This window comes from Euprymna scolopes, chromosome 39, assembly GCF_053919585.1.
Source record: "Euprymna scolopes isolate OS-2025 chromosome 39, ASM5391958v1, whole genome shotgun sequence".
Taxonomy (NCBI): Eukaryota; Metazoa; Mollusca; class Cephalopoda; order Sepiida; family Sepiolidae; genus Euprymna; species Euprymna scolopes.
Genome location: NC_136520.1, coordinates 71,478,025 through 71,496,750, shown reverse-complemented (window position 1 = coordinate 71,496,750; position 18,726 = coordinate 71,478,025). Strand labels below are relative to the sequence as shown.

Genomic DNA, 18,726 nt, shown 5'->3' with positions numbered 1-18,726 from the left:
CAAAAACAATTTTTCTCCTAAGAAAAGTACAAAAATTATTTGCTATAATTGTGGACGACCTAATCACAAGAGTTTCCAATGTAGATACAGGACTCAAAATAGCAACTCCATTAAAAATGTAGAGAGCTCTGTTAGTGAACATACATTTTTATTTTCGTGTACATTTAATGCTTCAACAAACAATAATAATTTTCTTGTCGATTGTGTGGCCACGGCACATGTGATTACAAAGGAATCTGATTTTATCAATTTTGACCCCAACTTTAAGCCACAAAATTATTTTGTAGAACTAGCTGACGGGAGTCGAGTAAATGATATCGTTTTGAAAAGAGGCAATGCGAAAATCTCGCTAAAGAACAATAAAGGTGAACTGTGTTTCTGTATTCTAGAAAACGCTCTTCTAATCCCAAAATTTAAACAAAATATATTTTCTGTACAAGCTGCCACAAAACAAGGTGCAAATATAAACTTTAGCCCGAATAAATCAAAACTGGTATACCCGAATGGAACTGTATTCGACATTAAAGAAAATGGAAGACTATATTATTTAAATAGCGTAGTCCCATCGAAAACCGCCTGCCATGATCTACAGACATGGCATAAAATTCTTGGACACTGCAATATTCCTGATATCAAAAAGTTGCTAACTGTAGTTGATGGAATGAAAATACAAACATCAAAAAACTTCAACTGCGACGTCTGTACGCAAGGGAAAATGACAAACTATCAAAGCAAGATACCAGACAAAAAGGCCAAAAAAATCCTATCAATGGTGCATTGTGACTTGAACAGTCCCGTGGAACCGATGGCCAGAGAACATTATAGATATGTGTTGAATTTCGTAGATGACCATTCAGGTTTAATAATGGTTTACTTTTAAAGAACAAATCTGATACCCTGCTAGCAACTAAAAAATATCTAGTCGACATGGCTCCCCGGTGGGGAAATGAACCCCGGTCTCCCGCGTGACAGGCGGGGATACTTACCACTATACTACCGAGTAGTAACACTCTTTCTGAAGCCAAGCCTGGATTTCTTTGACTTGTGGGCCGGCGCCAAGTCCTGCTGCTACACCTAGGGTCTGCCAGTGGCCACCTGATTACACCAGGGGATCACCACACTCTTCAGCACATCCAGGTACATTTTGGTGTTGACTTTCAAGCCGACTTCAAAGATGTGAGGTAGCATGATGTGACCCTCACTTGAAACCAAACCGTGGTCGGAAACTTCATTGAGCTGTGCGCTCAAGCCTTGAACTGTCAAGATTTGCATTTTGAGGGTGCTGGCAATGGTCCTGTTGTCATAACTTGGATCGGTAGAGAGCATGAGTTGTACGGTGGCGCATCTCCCTCATTGAATATTGTTTCACTTTCAGACATAATAGAAGGCTCCTATCGCTCTTAGGATTTATACACATCTAGCCAACTAGTAGATGGTCTGCAACAAAAAAAGAAAACCAATTTTTATCAAATGGAAATGGAGTCATTTTGTCTTTACTAGGGTGCCAATTTTATCGTTCCACCCTGTACATAGATTGTTTAAATGTCAGCATGCCCTGGTCCATCTTAATATGTTCCATTTGATTCCAACATAATTGTTCAATAACAATGTATTATATCTGTTTTTTTTTTTTTAATTTTATTATTTTGGCTTTCATGTGTATATACTTTAACAAGATTGACTGTGCTTTTTGTAATCATTTTGTAAAGGGCATTGTACTCTAATTTTGCAGTTACATTTTGTTTCTGCAATATTACATTTTTTTTTATTTGATAATTACTATTATTTCTTCTAATGATTAGATTTGATAAATATATAAAATGTTTATCACTTTTTTTTTTTTTTTTTTAAATGTTATTCTTCTTTTATTACTGTTATTTAATATTTTATTATAGTGGGCTTCAATCATTTCTACATTCAAATAAAAAAACTGTAGAATACTTTTTAAAAAATACCAACTTTGTGGGTGTTTGTTTTGTAGTTTTAGCTAGACATAGTCGACTGCTGTCTATTATATAAAAGCGAAAACGTGTGTGTGTGTGCGCGCATTTTTTTTGGATGTTTGGCAAAGGCTTTTTGTGGGGGGGGGTCAGTAATTTTTACAACTTTTTATATACTTTCTAGATTGTAATATCTCTGATTTACGAAACAAGGTTGTCTATATCTTTTATTTAAGCGACTTTTATGTTACAAAATTCACGCTGTGATTTCATTTCTCTCCCACTATGGCGTGATGCTTGACCTAGAAAACCATATGTTGATATTCGTTTAACCACCTGCTTTTTTAAACGTTTAATTTCAACCATTATCACTTCTCTGCCCCCGTAGCATCATAGTAAGTTATCAGGCTATTCGCCTCAAGGCATTGGGTTCGAGCCTACCTCCCTGCCAAAACTTTTTTTTTTTCTTTTACACATACAAACATCCGAGTAACGCCGGGCACCCCTGCTAGTTTATATAATAAAAGATAAAATACATTTAGCTTTAACACATTTGAAGGGAGACCCGATGTTGTCTAGGATTGAATGATGATCAATGAATGTTCAATACTTTTTATCATTGAAATCAATAAAATCGAACCAATTTCAATCAAATTGATTAATTGCCTGCTCTAGTATGAGAGCCACCATGGTGCACTGAGAGGAGGCATCACGTGCCTTCTCGCAATGACCTAATCCACAATTCATTGTAGTCTACATTGCACTGTAGAGAACTTACTGTTTATTTTATAAAATTATTTTATATAATGGCTTGAATTAAAGTTTAAAATGCAAAAGTCAAGTATCATGGTTCAATTGTGCTTTAAACAGAAACATTCATTTCGAATGCGCCCCTGTCTTATCAAAGAACCTACTGTTGATTTCATATGCTAGGTTTTTCTGCTTGTGTGGTGATAAAGGTTCTCAAATGCACTGTTGATCTTAACTTTGGTCAACTGTTTCTTTTTTAATCAGATTTTTTTGATTATCGATACTTATCAGAGGTATTCCGATACAAAACCTATGTAAGAACACTCCCAGACACATAATATACAGTTGTGTGAAATTTAAAAAAAAAATGTCCAACCATTTCAGAGTTCATAGGGAACTCTCTCTCTCTCTCTCTCACACACACTCACATATACAAATACCTTTTATATTTAAGTAGAGATTACTGTAATTTCTTGGTTTTATCTGACCATCAGAATTGAAGCATGGTAAATAGTTTGATAATCATGTAAGATTTGAAGAGATGAGTTGTCTTCCCATGTTTAGTTTTAAAATTATATTTAATTTATATATTTATTTATTGACATTTTTTGTTGTTTTGCAATTATTGTTTACTTTATATATACTAGCAGTTCAACCCAGCTTTGCTCGGGCCCTATGTACTGTTCATAATTTTATGTGCATGTGTGTGTGTGTGTGTGTGTATATATATATATATATATATATATATATATATATATATATATATATATATATAATTAAGTTTGTCTCATGTCCAGGTAACCTACATCTAAAATTTCAAGTGTTTAGATGCAAAATTGGCGGAGAAGTTTGGTAGAGTCTGCAAAGGTCAACTCTTTCAACTTTGACTTCTTGGCAGCCAAATTTTTGCCCAAAAACTGATAAAAAAAAAAGAAGCTTGCTGTATGTCTGAATACCCGTTATGTAAAATTTCAAATGTTTAGACCCAAGATTTGCTGAATAGTTTGCTAGAAACTGCAATGGTCAAATCTTTCAAACTTTGACCCCTTGGTAGCCAAAATTTCGGCCAAAATCCGATTAAAAAGTTTGCCTTATGTCTGAATACACTTTATGTTAAAATTTCAAATGTTTAGACCAAAAAATTGGCTGAGAGGTCAAATTTTTTTAAAAATTTGACCTCTCAGCCAATTTTTGACCCCTTAACATTTGTTTTGGGCTCAAATCAAATTAATAAGTTTGATCCATGTCCAAGCAACCTACATCTAAAATTTCAAGTGCTCAGACCCAAAATTGGTGGAGGAGTTTTGTAGAATTTTCAAAGGTCAAATCATTGAACTTTGCAGCCAAATTTCTGTCCGAAAACAGATTAAAAAGATTTTCCCAAATCTCATTACCCCTTATGTCAAATCTCGAGTCTGTAGACTGAAAATTGACAGAGTAGTTTGGTAAAGAAATGTACATACACACATACAATTTCACTTTTATAGATTTTAATGATTTCTACACTGTGTGTATGTCTTACATACCTTGGAAAAAAACGAACTCTCTACCATTAAATATAACTATATTCATATAAATTGATATCCGTCCAGCAGAGGAGGAGTCATCCCCTGTGGTTTCTACTGGGTTTACTGACAGATTTGTTGTAGGTAATTCTAGGTTGTCCACTCTCCCAGGCTTTGCCTTCTCTTTATTAGTGAATGCAGATAAGGCTACTCAGGCATTGTTTGCAGAGCTAGAGTGTTCTACCTTATATGTGCTGGTCAACCATCCCCACCTTCTGGCCTTGTTCCACATCTTCCTGCAGTGGGAAGGAGATAGATGCAGTAAGAAAAGAGATTTTTGAAAAAAAAAAAAAAAAAAAATTTAGCCACAGATAAAAAAAAAAATTGGGGGGGGGGGTAAATCATGAATTTGCATAATTTTCTCTGACTTTAAATTGCGTTAAAATCAAAAGTAAAAAAAAAAAAATTTTTTTTTTTTTTTTTTTTTTTTTTTCAATCTTTCTGCAGGCTGTGATCGTCATCTTTTAGGACTCTACCTGATTGCCATGGAGCAAGGAATGGACATTCCACAGCTATTTTTAGACCCAGCATTTGTGAAAAGGTAAAATTGCACAGAAGAGAGATTAATATTTGTTTTTTTAATTCTACCTATTTGATTTGACTTCTAGTGGAATAAGATGAGAAGATAAATGAAACTTAGAAGCAACGATCCCTACATTTTGATTACAATGAATAAAATAGTAACTTGCGTTCAATTAATTCTATATAATGATTCATTTGTGACATCAAATAACTAAAATCGGCTCAATTTACCACAAAACAGCAAAATCCACCATTGTAATCATCTGCTCCACTTTTTTAATGAAGATACGATTATTTGGCATCTTTTAACTAGTTGTAGTTCCCCAATGTTGCCTAAGATGCAGTGAAGTTATTTTATTTTTTAAATTTTGCTTTTTTTCACATTTTTTAACTGAAGGTAGATAACCCCTATTATATTCTTCAATTCTTGCTGATTTTTATTTTTAGGTTATCTATATATATAAAAGGCAAAAGTGTATGTCCAAGAAAGGCTTTGGAAGAGGGGGGGGACTCAACCACGTTACTATTTTTTAGAACTTTTTATATACTCCCTAGATTATAATATCTACGATTTGCGAACGGACGTCGTATCTACATTTACATTCTTTTAAAAAATCCCCTCTATTCTGTCCTTCCAATTGTTATTCTTTTTCGTATAAATAAAGTGAACCTAATCTGAGCGAAGGTACAGCGCGTGGTCTTTCATGCCGGGACGTCTTTAAAGTAATTAGCTTTGATCAATGTGAGGGGAAACCCTTCATATCAGACAATTGCTATTCATTTGGACTCTTCCAGATTTCCCCCTTTTTCGGGGGAACGACCTTGTGGGGAAGCAAATAAATACCACGAGAGAAAGAGGAAGCTCCATTGGCCCTAGGCTAGGTTTAGAAGCCACATTTATTTCTGTGCCGATTCCGGTGTCAGGTTTTCTTTCACTTTCTTTTCTGCCTTCGCGTCACGGGTTCAAGCCTGCCTTTTTTTTTTTTTTTTTTTTTTTTTTGTGCTCAACACACATCTCCAAACACCCGGGTACCCCGGCTAGTTATTTTAAAAATGTTTCATGTCAGCAGATTTTGATTCCTGTGTGAATAGTAAAAAAAAAAAAAGACAAAGCATTTTATTAGGTCGGTGCAAAAATAATGTTGTTTTTATATATATAGTTGAACGTCAAAAAACATTTTTGCACCAACCTAATAAATGTTAAACCTGATTGAATTATTATTTCCCTCAGCTCGTAAAATTATGATCCGTTGAGAAGGTATTAGGCAACAACAGTGGTGAGATACACAGGGCATCAATCAGAATAGCCTGAGCTTAAAAACCCATGTTTGCAAATAGATTAAGTTTGTTTTTGTTTTTTTTTTTGGGGGGGGGGGTTACAAAGGAATCACCACTTATCAAGGCCCAGAGGTCACTCGAGGATAAGAGTTAATGGGTATACATTAGTCAATGCGATTATAGCGTAGTACACAAAAGTAGTGGGAATTTTATAAATTGGATTACTTAGGGGGATGGTTCATCAAGAACTTGTTTACTTTGGACTTGAAGACCATCAAATTGTAATCAGCTGAAAAGCAGGCAATCGGACGAGAGTTTCACAGGTGTGCAGTTCTAAGAAAGAAGCTTTGTTCATGGAACCTACGTTTAGGTTTAAGCACAGATAAAGAGTGTGGGAAATTATTAATAGTGGTTTTGACTAGACGAGTATTTTTTGTGAAAGTTTGGCGAGGGGGGGGACCATAGATTGAAGCTCAGCTGAGCACTTGCCATGAAAATAACGATAAAGCAGAGACAGGCTCACAACGTCTCTTCTGTGGGAAAGAGGCTGCAATGAAGAGAGAAGAGCATCCCCACTAAGCTACAAAGTCTATTTTGAACTATGTATCGGGCTAACGGAAGTTAGTCATGCTGCATAAGTATTAACAGCGTTTATAAGAACCATGCAACGAAGGGCGACAACTCGCCATATGGTTATTATTAAACTGGAAGTTGCTAGCGGATCGTTTCTGCTAATAACAGAATTTTGAAAATCTGTTTCCTACAGACTAAATTTTTAAAAGAAGAAATGATGTAAGTTGTACAAAAAATGTTAATTTAATTGATGCAGATTCATCTCTTTTTTTTTTTTTTAAATAAAAACTGTCATCTGGCAGCTATTAATCAAGTTTTTTTTTTTTTTTTTACATCTATAAAGCATACACAATAGTTTTATATTAGACATAATTGAAAAAAAAATTCAATTACCTCCCTTGAAAATATTTTGGAAATTTACTTTATTAAATTATTAATTAAATACTGTTAATGGTACTTGTACAGTTTAATGAAGACATTAAAAAATGAAAATATCGAAAAAAAAAAAAAAAAGGTTATATTGTACGTATCTGTTTTGAACTGAAGATCTCTGAAAAAAAAAAAAAACATCACTTAATTTGATCAAGTAGTTTTTTTTTACAGCGGAAAAACATGTTTTTATGAGAGTACATTGAAGGCAGACATCTTGGATTTCTTATTTTTTGTTTGGAGTTTATAAACGCCACGGGGAGATAACTCCAGTTAGAGCGCCGACACTCCCTCCCCATCTTTAAATACTAGCTTTTCTTCCTAAAAATCGAACCTTTTGCTCGGTATCATAAATTGTTTTTTCGTTGTAAAAAAAAACAAAAACTATTTGATGAAATAAAGTGAATTTTTTTTTCAGATAACTCATTTTTTATCTTTAAATTTAATGGGCATCATTTTTTTTTTTTTACATTTTGGACTTTTTAGGTAATCATTTAAAATAGTTTCCTTCGTTATAATTTTCTTTGACAGAATGATTATTTTTGGAAAGAAACTCAAGCGAATGAAATAATTTATAAATTACAGTTTATTACTTATTTAAAAAAATGCTAATGAGGCATGTAAATAGCTGTGCTCTCTACTTTTCAAAAGATTATGTTGTCTTATTGGTTTCAATAACTATTGATAATTTTGATTACAATATAGATTTGATAAACGAATGAAAAAAAAAAAAAATTGCATGTATCCATTTAAATTGTATTTTATTTTTCATGACGTAAAGAAAACATTTGTATATTTATAAAAAGAAAAGATAAAATTTCAATGCAAACGAAATTTTATCAAAATAAATTAAATATTTATCCATTCTGATTTGTGACATCCACTTCTTTACATAATATTGAATTATGTTTTTTTGTGTTTTAGTGGTGGTGGTGGCAACTTCGTCCTTTCCACCAGTTTCCTGGGTTATACCACTTGTCTGGGCGGCTGTGCTGCCATGGTAACAGATGGTTATGGGTGTTTTTATAATATTGAACAAAAAAGGTGAGTTGTTTTTTCTTTAAAATTTTCCATATCACCCCCCACCCCACACTTTATTGTGAACTGGTTTCAAATACACTCCTCTCTAGATCATGTGACCCAGCTCAACAAATCAGAACCTTTGTTACTTCTCAGCCCCCACATCTCTTCATTACATAAAACTGATTTCTTTATTAGAAGATTTTTTTTTTTTTTTTAAAGACTACACAGGCCAATAATTTTTAATTTTTTTGAATGTTGTCTGGATTTCACCAACTGACAATTGATTTAAGGTATTTTTGTAATACTGAATCAGGAAATGGCATCCGTTTTTCTCCATGTAAGGTTTGTGTGCTAAATTGATTTAAAAAAAAAAAAAAAAAAAAAAAAAAAAAAAATCACATCTTGTGACAAAATTGATTACATTTTTGTGGCATTATAAACAAATTTTTGTCAACACCTATAATCCTAAATATATTTTTTATATAAAAAAAAGAAAATGTTTTGCAAACAGAATATATGGATTAACTAATAGAAACATCAATTACTATAAACTGAATGCTGGACATTGATAACGGTAGGTACATGTAAATTTCATGTTGCTTCAACATTGTTCAAACTTCAAGGCTTGAACTTTTTTTTTTTTTTTTTCAAACTTCTGGAATGTTCAGCAGCAGGAAGGTCTCTTTTTAGATTCCAACAATAGGCAGCCATCATGACTGATACCCAGTCTCCATCTCTTTCAGGTTCTGGTGAAATTTCTTCTACAGGTTCTCAGGAAACTGGTCCATACGTGAATATAAATAGTGAATCTTGACGCTCACGTTGCAGCCCAGGTTTCTGAAAGCAGTCACCATGTTGTTGCCAAGTTTTGTGTAGTTTCTGGCCTTATTGTTGCCAAGTTCTGTGTAGTTTCTGGCCTTATTGTTGCCAAAAAGTTTTTTCACTAACAGAACAAATCCTTTCCATGCTTCCAGTTCATTCACTGAGGTTTCGAATTCTGGATCTCTGATGAGCTGCCAAAGATGCTAGCTTTCAACTTCTCCATGGTTAATCCTGGAAAAGCCTGCCATAAGTAAGTGAAGCAGTCACCATACATGTCCAGCAGAGACTTGGTGAAGAACTGCTTGATTAAGCCGAGCGTGATGTGCAGTGGTGGGTAGAGTATTCTGTCTCTGTCCACCAGATGGAGTTGTTGATGACGTTCCTTTCTTACCAAGCTATCAATTTCTCCCACATAGGCCGGATCTTTTTATACAGAGCAACTTTTAGAAGATTTTGAGGTTTTGACTTCAAACTAATCCCTTTTTGAACACAATCACCCAAAACTATTGAACCTGAATAAATCTTGTCATTAAAGTAATCCAATCAAAACATGACATTCGACACGGCATTTTACATTCCCCAACTTCTAAAATACTCCACACATGCGTACATGTAAACAAAAATGTAAAAACCAACATATGGACATAGCTCCAAAACTTGACCTGATCAAGCAAAACCAAACATGATTTTTGGATTCAAAACATCAGATTCGTCCTAAATCAGCTGAAAAAATGCAGACAACAAATTTCTTGTTGATCAGTGCTATTTTATCCTAAAACATTTTTTAAATTTGATACATGTTTTTATAAAAAAAAAAAAAAAAAAAAAAAAAAAAGAGCCTTTTTGTTAATTTCTATATTACAGTTTTATATATCTTCTTCATATTACATTTATTATGCTAAAGTAAAATTATATAGTTACTTATTAGGAGTGGATGGAATATCTACCAAAAGAGATTCTATCAGGCATGCATCTGCAAATGTGATGTATGGAAGTGAAACTTGGCCAGTGAAGTGGAGAGAAATGATATAATAAATCTAAGTGTACTTTTTTTTTTTTTTTTTTTTTTTTTTTTTACATTGGCATCACCATTATCAAGGCCCAGAGGCCACTCAAGGATAAGGGTTAAAGAGTGTACAGTAGAAATTGGACAATATAGTAATCATTAGTAATGAAAATTTGGTAAATTTGATAACTTATATGGAACGGCTCATCAAGAACTTATTTACTTTAGACTTGAACACAACCATATTGTAGTCAGCCGGAAAGCAGGAAAACGGAAGACAATTCCACAGGCGTGCAGTTCTAAGAAAGAAGCCTATATTGTAGTTGTATATTTCTTTTTATGTTACACTTATATATTGAAGTAAAATTATGAAGTTACTTATTATTAGTGGATGGAGTAAACAGCATACCTGTTAGGAGGTGAAATACTGTGGTTTTCGACTAAATTATTCGGAAATACCACACGTGATTTGTCTATAGTGGTATAGGTTTGTGCAGAAGCAACCACACTTTTTAGACCTCCGGTTTTACATAAGAGTTGATGCACATCTTAATGAATGGATTAAATGCACCCCCAGATACCAACCTGGGAATTTCTACATTATGAGGATTGGTAATTTTTCAAACAGTTTTTTTAAAACACTTTTAGATGCCCTTACAAAGATTTAAAAAAAAAAACTGCTACTAAACACTTATTCCATTTGATTCTAGAAAATGTCTAAAATTTAACAAATTTAAATCCCTTATATTATGCCCCATAAAGGAGTGTTTATATATTTGTATGTAACTAATCATTATGAATTTTGGAACATAACTGCTAGACATAAGTAGTCCAAATGTGGACTATATTCAGTTTAATTCAAACGGAGGAGAAAATTTAGTTATCTGCTTTTTTTTTTTTTGACATTTTAAAAATCGACATCAGCATCAGTTAATAAACATCCTAAATTTCCATTTCTTTAGAGCAAACTACGGGCAAAGTTTTAATTTAAAAAAAAAAAAAATGGAAATGTATAGAAATGCTTTATTTAGAAAAAAAAAAATTAAAAAAAATTTTGAAGAACCAGTTTCAGTAAAAAACAAAACTAATAAGGAGAAGCATAAAACATGTCAAATTATTTTCTTATTTGGGTTCACGTAGCAAAAGTCAGCAATATGGCCTCTTGTTTGGAGAACCCTGTTTTAAAGTATTATTGTTAAATGTTTTTGACTCTTGATGGGGGGGGGGTATGACACCAATGATTTCGATCATTTTTATAACCACAAGTCATGGTGAGCAACCAATGAAAAGCTTCTAAAGTTACTATAAAAATTGTCGAATTTTGGATTCAATCAGTTTGCCGCCATCTTTGTTACTGGCAATTATACTCCGATCGTACTGCACTGCTTCTTCACCGCCATCTTTGTTCAACATAATATCTCATCACTTAACAGGTTATGGGCCCAGCCATCATCTTTTATTTGATAGTTTGGAATCTAAATTCGAATTGTGGCAAGTAAAATTTCTGGGGTATCTAAGGATTCGGAAACTACACAAAGTGATACAATCTTTAAGAGAGAATCCTAACGACCCCAAATTTCTTGAAAAGAACGTAACATTTTGCAGAACTGATTCAATGCTAAGACGATAGAAGTCTGTCTGATTATAAGAGATGCCTTGGATAATATACTCACAACCTTGATATTAAAAACTTGATTCCAGGTTGTCCTTGAATTTGAGCCATAGTCATTAGACATCAATTAAGCAAAATTTCCTCCTGCATTTTTGTGTATTGGATTTTGATCAACATTTGAAATAAGGGTTCTGGACATTAAGTTAAGTAGCATTATATGTTGAGTTTAATTTTCAGAATGGGACATAAAAGTGGTGCAGTAATTGTCAGCATGATGCATTAATATTACATTATTAGATGACCTCAAGCAATTGGAAATTTGTTAAATGAACAAGCGTTCATTCATACTGCAATGTTTAACAGTGAAAATGTCGTTTGAGACTAACAATCAAAAAGTTAAATATGCTTAAATAGGATTTTTTTTTATATGCATTTTTCAAATAGATTTTTTTTTTTTTTAGGATGAGCATATTTATTTCAAGATGGAAGAACAGTGAAGTAACAAATCTGGAAAGTTTTGCAAATTGCCTGATCGAATGCCTCGAAGAAGTCAAAGAACTCCTTGAACATAAAGCGACAACAGCTCGACTATGATCGGAACTGGGGAAAAAGAAAATTTTTTTTTAAGCGAACAATAATTGTTTTTATTCAACATTGGACAAATTTCTATTTCAAATTATATATATATATATATTATATATATAAAATAAAGAAAATCGATTTATTCCATTTTATTGAAAAATGTTTTATTCCAACAAATAAAAGATTAATTTTAATAAATTTTATTGATCTTTTTAACAGAGCAGCAAATCATATTTCAAATCATCTCGGATGTTATTCTCATGTATTTCAGGTGCATCTTGTTGAACCTTCATTCAATCTACAAGGGTATATTGTAATTCTATCAGCAGAAAAGAAATCTTAAATAATTTAGTATCACCTGCAGTGAGCATTAAACATCCAATGTGTTACTCACTCCAGTGACAATCTTTTGGAGGTTGAAGGTTCAATCCTCATTACAGGTGATAGAAAGAATTTTCAAAAAAAAACAAAAAAACACTGAAGATTTTTACCCAGTCATGGCGGATTGAACCTTTTTGAGGGTTACCTTCAAAATTGCATCAATTCCAGAGTTTTACACAATGCACCTGAACATTGTAGATTACATCGACAGAAAAAAAAAATACAAACATCCAAAATGAAAACATAATCCAATTAATCATAAAAAAATTCTTTTGTTAATGTAAATTGTTCCCCAAAATTTTTCAAAAATTTCATCCGATGTAGTAAATTTGAATGTTCCTCCGCAGAATGGAAGTTGAAAGAAGATAAATGAATGCACTTCCAATATCTTTTTATAGGATTTGGGAATTTTTGTATCGCATGTAGATATATATACAAATATACGTACACAAAATAACTCTGTTCAAAATATAACCTGCGGCCTGAAATGTGGTTGGAACTTGTTGGCTTTCATGCCGAGATGTAAATCTCGCCGGGAACGAAGTTGATGCATATATGAAATGTCCTTGGCTTTCTTTTTGGCAGCAACAGCTGAAAACAGAAATTCAAAACATTTTTAGAATTATCCATCACTAGACACTGTGATCCGTTGGGTCAATATATGTTATAGCTAGCTATGGAATACTGAGTATACAGAATGAATGTATAAATGCACAAAAATTGAATGCAAACAAACAAACATACATGGTGACCATTGAAAACAGGAATACATCTGTAATATAAAAGCGAAAATGTCTATGTTTGTGTCTGCACTTTTTTTATATGTCCGGCAAAGGGTTTTTTCAGGGGCTGGTGTTTACCATTTCTTAGAGATTTTTTTTCTGTTATAAAATTCCCACTATTGTCCCTATTTACAATGCCTCCCCACGGGACAGAATTAGACACCAGGGTCGTTTTTTAACGTGGAGAAAAGGAACAAAAATAAAAATTGTCTCAGTCGTGAAGGATTTCTCCTCTACTGACAGAGAACAAGAAATTGAAGTGCATCATCTGAAGAACAGATGGTATTTATTTGCTCCCCCACCGAGCAAATTAGGCACAAGGCCGATTTTTAATGTGAGGAGTGAAGGGAGGGGGAAGGGGAAAAGGGGACCAGCTCCCGAGAGGTGGGAAATGGGAGCTGGTTAAAGGTCAGACATGTGGGGTTGCCCCCACATCTGGTCTTTGCTAGTTATAGCTAGTCATAGCTTGCAGTATCTGTCGGAACAGATACTACACTTTGATCTTGTCCCGAAGGCCAAAAACACATATTCCCACTATTGTCTTGTGTGTTTGTTTGTGTTTTTCGTATACGATCGTATCGTGAAGGTCTTAACATCAATGTCCTTAGATTAAACCAGCACAGTGAAGGTGTGTTGAGCAAAAAAAAAAAATAAATAAAGTAGTAGGCAGGCTCGAACCTGCACTGCAAAGAATGTGAAGAAAAGAAAAAAAAAAGTGACGCGTTAGCTGTTGCGCCCATCATCAAAACGGAAGTGGCAAAGGTTTAAATTAAGGCTAGACAATCGAAAAGAGGATGACTTTTGAAAATATCGGCGAAAAAAGTGACCTCTTCCTGTAGAAAAGTGCCCAATTGAGGGTTAAGAAATTAATGTTTTGGTCCAATTTTTTGATATGTCGTCCAAAGGGTCGAGCTTCAAAATGATACCAATCTCGTGAAAATTCGTTGCCTCTGTCGAAAGTTTTAGGCAGACATACAAACATACATTTATATTATAAAAGAAAATTGATTATATGTTATAAATTGAATTTAAAAAAATTCTTAATGTTGCAATATTTTAAGTTATAAATTTATATTTTCTACTAGAATATCTTGTCCTTTTCTTTTCCAGTTTTAACAACTAGTCCGTTACTTTTCCATGTTTAAGCTTAACCATATTACTTTTCATGCTTGCATTTTTCTATTGTGTTCCATAATTTTTTCAGACTTCCTATAAATTCACTTGTTCTTTGTTTAATTTCAGTCTTATTTTTGTCCCCATAAACACATATGTAATAACAATGTATGGTACTCGTCTGCTTTCAATAAAATCCCCCCAATTATCTCCCTTTCATTCTGTTTCACTTGTTACTTCTATTTTTCGCAACATTGGTGAATTGGTAGCAACAGTAGTCGCTGAAACAACATGGTTGCTACGGAAACCAGTCATAAAAAACGTCACTCACCTCCCTACTTTCACAATATAGCTAAGGTGATCTTTAAACTGTAATAACTGTTTGAAATTTGGTTGAAAAACGAGTGAGCGTTGAAGATTTAAAGCAGTTCTAAACGACTAAAACTGTCACTTAACCACATATTCAAACACGGTAATGTTTGAATGATTATATATATTAGGGTTGGGGACGTTTCAATATTGTTTCCAATTCTGATACAATTACCAATTCAATATTAAATTACAGATTTCGATTCTTTCTAAATCTCTATATATTTAACTATAAAGTTATTTTCCAAGATTACCGGAAAAACACATGTTAAATGTGCAGATTTTTTTTTTTTTTTTTTTTTTTTTTTACAGTGATCACCACTTATCAAGGCCCGGAAGCCACTCAGGGATAAGGGTTATTGCAAGTACATTACGTTAGTGTGGAGATTTGATTAAGTGTTTACTTAAGGGGGCGGTTCATTAGGAATTTGTTAACATTGGACTTGAAGACATCCAAGTTGTAGTCAGGTGGGAAACAGGCAGACGGAACAGAGTTCCACAGGCGTGCAGTTCTAAGAAAGATATTTTCTTAAATGTAAGAATACACTTGTGAGGGATGATATATTGATTTTAGTTTTACTAATAGGTTAAAAATCAACAGATATTAACTATTTTAGTAGTTCAGTCAATGGAATTCTCCTGGTGAAATTCCTCTTTGATAGTTGGGCAGCCAATGCCATACAAGCCATCAGCTTCCATGACACAGGCTGCATCCATCATCGTGCTTGAGACAACCAAACCAACAGAGACACTTCCGACACAGTGCTACATTCAGATTTGGCGTTCTGCAAAGAATGGATTTGCTAACATAATCTTTCGCTTTTGTATCGCATATCCAACAAAGCATGGCTCGCTCACTACGCAGAATTCGTGGATTGTTCTGGACTCTGAGAGGCTATCACTCACTGGCAGGAAACACTGCATTGTGGACACAACTGCAAAACACCACACCATGGTTGTAAGGATATGCCCTTATAGGTCAGGAGTAGAAATTCTTGAAACTTCCCGCAGACAATGGATTGTGTATGTCTTTTTTTTTTCTTTCTTTTTATTACATTTTCACCCCAAACAAGGCACATTGCCACTTTGATGTAGGGGGCTACTATTAGGGACACAGGCTCCAGGGGTACTAGGTGGGGAGTTGGGTAGCAAGATGTCGGTTCGCGTTACACTTGAACTGCTGCATGTCAGTACAGTTGGGGAAGCAGGAACCTGGCAGGGAGTTCCAAAGTCTAGCGGTTCTGGGGAAGAAACTACTGGAGTAGAAAGCTCTCTTACATCTAGGGATCTCTACTATGAAGGGGTGGGATTGTACTGCTTGTTGGGGGTATTTACGTAGAGGGGGTACAAGTGCTTGCAGTTCGTCGGAACATACCGTTAAAAAACTTGTAGAACAGGCAGACGGATGCTACATTGCGTCGATGGGACAGAGGCTGAAGCTTGGATGATAGTTCAGGACCTAATAGGTTGGCAACTCTCTTTTGAACCTTGTCTGGGAGTGAGAGTCTAGTAGCAGATGCACCTGCCCAAATATGACAACAATACTCCATACATGGGCGAATGGTGGCCTTATAAAGGTACAGGATACTTTCAGGGGTTAGTAGCTTTCTAGCACGGTAGAGAGAACCTACCTTTTTCGCAGCGGTCCTGGCAATGTTCTCAATGTAATTGTTCCAATTCATGTTTTCTGTGAACGTTAGGCCAAGGAGTTTTAAAAGATGTGCTTTCAGATAAAGAGTCTTTGGCCATTGATATTGGCGGTAGAGAAGGTTTCTTGTAGTTATTGAAGGAAACCAGTTTAGTCTTGGCAGCATTGAATGTGACCATTCATTTTTGTCCCCATTCCACTACAGATTGGAGGTCATTCTCTAGTGTTTCTGCCATTTCTTTAGATATGTGTTCATTTGTTTTCCTGTCATGTCTGTTATAGAGTGTGGTGTCATCAGTATATATACCCACCTCACAGACAATTTTGTCAGGGAGGTCATTTATTAACATTAGAAATAATAGAGGTCCAAGGATAGACCCCTGAGGCACTCCCGCATTTGTCATATTGTTTAGATGTACGGCCATCGAGGACAACCTGGATTTTTCTCTTATCTAAGAAGGATTTAATTATGTTACCGTATGATGATACCGTATGACCTGATTTTCCTGACAAGACCTTCGTGCCATACCCTGTCAAAAGCCTTAGATATATCTAGAGCTACCGCTCTGCCCTCCCCTACTTTGTCAAGTGAATGGTATATATGCTCAGAGATTACAGTTAGAATGTCTGCTATGGAACAGGCTTGCCTAAATCCATATTGTTGGTCGGTCAGAAGTTTAGCATCTGTAAGGTGATGGACTAGAGCATGATTAATTATGGACTCAAATATTTTGGCAAAAAGTGGGAGGAGGCTAATGGGGCGGTAATTTGCTGGGTCAGTTCTTTCGCCAGAATTCTTGAAAACTGGTACCACAGAAGCAGTTTTCCAGCAGACAGGAAAGCAAGATTCATTAAGGCATTTGTTGTAAAGTTTGGAGAGGATTGGAGCTACTTCGGCGGAGCACTTTTTTAATAGCACAGCCGGGATGAGATCAGGTCCACATGCTTTTGCAGTGTCAAGATTTTTTATAATGGCATACACCTGAGAAGGGGTGATTCTCAGATCGTTAAGTGTGGCGTCTGTCCGCAAAGGAAAGTCTGTGAGAGGGTGATTAGCAGGGTCTAGTGTGGAGTTGGAGGCAAACAGACTGGCAAGCATGTTAGCCTTCTCGATTGCTGAGCAAACAACTTCATGATTGTTGGATAGTGGGGTAATTGTTGATTGCCCATTATTTACTACACTGTTGTAGATTTTCCAGAAGTCACGGGTCCCTAATTCTGAGCTTCGATGCGTTTTTGGGTGGTTTCAGTAAATTCTCTCTTAACTGTCGCTATTTCTTTCTTACAGTTACTTCTGGCTTCTATATACTTCTGTCTGTTTGAACTGGATTTATGTCGGTTAAATCTGTGGTACGCGTGCTGCCTTTGCACGATGGCAGCTGCACATGTGGAAGTAAACCATTGTGGAGAGTGGGGCTTGCTATAAAATTTCCGTGTGGGGACATGTGCTTCAATTGCTGTTTTGAACCATTCAGTGGTCTCATTTGCGCACTGTTCAGCAGGAAGTGAAAAGATATTTTACCATGGAGCGTCTCTAATGAGTTTCCTGATGGCTTCCGAGTCGGCCTTTTTATAATATCTCGTTTTGAACAATGGCTCTTCCATTTTGGCTCGAGTTTAGGGTGATTTTAACTATTATCACTACATGATCAGCATTCCCAAGTGGACTGAGGGCGTTCGTAACACAATCATCAGGAACTGTAGTCAGAAACAGATCTAAAAGTGATGCATGTTGCTCTTGCTGGTCAGGAAAACGGGTTGGAAACGTAACCGTCTGTGATAGGGAATGAGATATAGAGAAGCTATGTGTTGTGGTACCAGCTACATCTGTGTAATTAGAGAATCCAAGCCAGTTACTGTGGTGGACATTGAAGTCACCAAATACATGAACTTGTGCGCTAGTGTCGAGGGAAAGTGCTGTATCTATGCTGTCAGAAACTTTGTTTATTAGGGTACAGTCCTGGGTCGAGGGAGAGCGGTAGAGAAAATAAAAGTAACTAATATTATGTTGCATGTTAAGCCTAAAGCACATAAAGGCTTGAGCGTCCGATTCTAGTTTTCTTTCTCTAGTCAGGGGGAAGGTGTTTTGAATATAGACTCCAAGCCCATGCATATGTCTGTCAGAGTCCTTATGGCAGAGTGGGAAATATCCGGGCATGTTAAAGTAGTTAGAAGGGATGGAGGAGTGTAGGTCAGTCTCACTTAGTGCTAAGATATCCGGGGTGTTTGTTAGAAGAAATGCTTCATCATTTAAATTGGTTCTAAGCCTACGGATGTTAGTAAATGCAAGCCTCAAGGGAGGAGGCAATTTGATTTTCTTTGAGTTTTGTC

At 35.1% G+C, this 18,726-nt stretch overlaps 2 protein-coding genes across 2 annotated transcripts in view; one reads left to right on the top strand and one right to left on the bottom strand.

The window, feature by feature from the left end:
- Window positions 1-12,300, top strand: part of LOC145263856 (peroxisomal carnitine O-octanoyltransferase-like) — a 65,419-nt gene extending 53,119 nt beyond the window's left edge. The window contains exons 14-16 of the mRNA XM_080120931.1: window positions 4,703-4,796; window positions 7,982-8,101; window positions 11,982-12,300. Of these exons, the coding sequence (XP_079977057.1) occupies window positions 4,703-4,796; window positions 7,982-8,101; window positions 11,982-12,114 (347 nt within the window). The 3' untranslated portion in view covers window positions 12,115-12,300. The remainder of the gene's footprint in view (window positions 1-4,702; window positions 4,797-7,981; window positions 8,102-11,981) is intronic.
- Window positions 12,250-18,726, bottom strand: part of LOC145263857 (cytoplasmic 60S subunit biogenesis factor ZNF622-like) — a 49,864-nt gene continuing 43,387 nt past the window's right edge. The window contains exon 8 of the mRNA XM_080120932.1: window positions 12,250-13,074. Within this exon, the coding sequence (XP_079977058.1) occupies window positions 12,947-13,074 (128 nt within the window). The 3' untranslated portion in view covers window positions 12,250-12,946. The remainder of the gene's footprint in view (window positions 13,075-18,726) is intronic.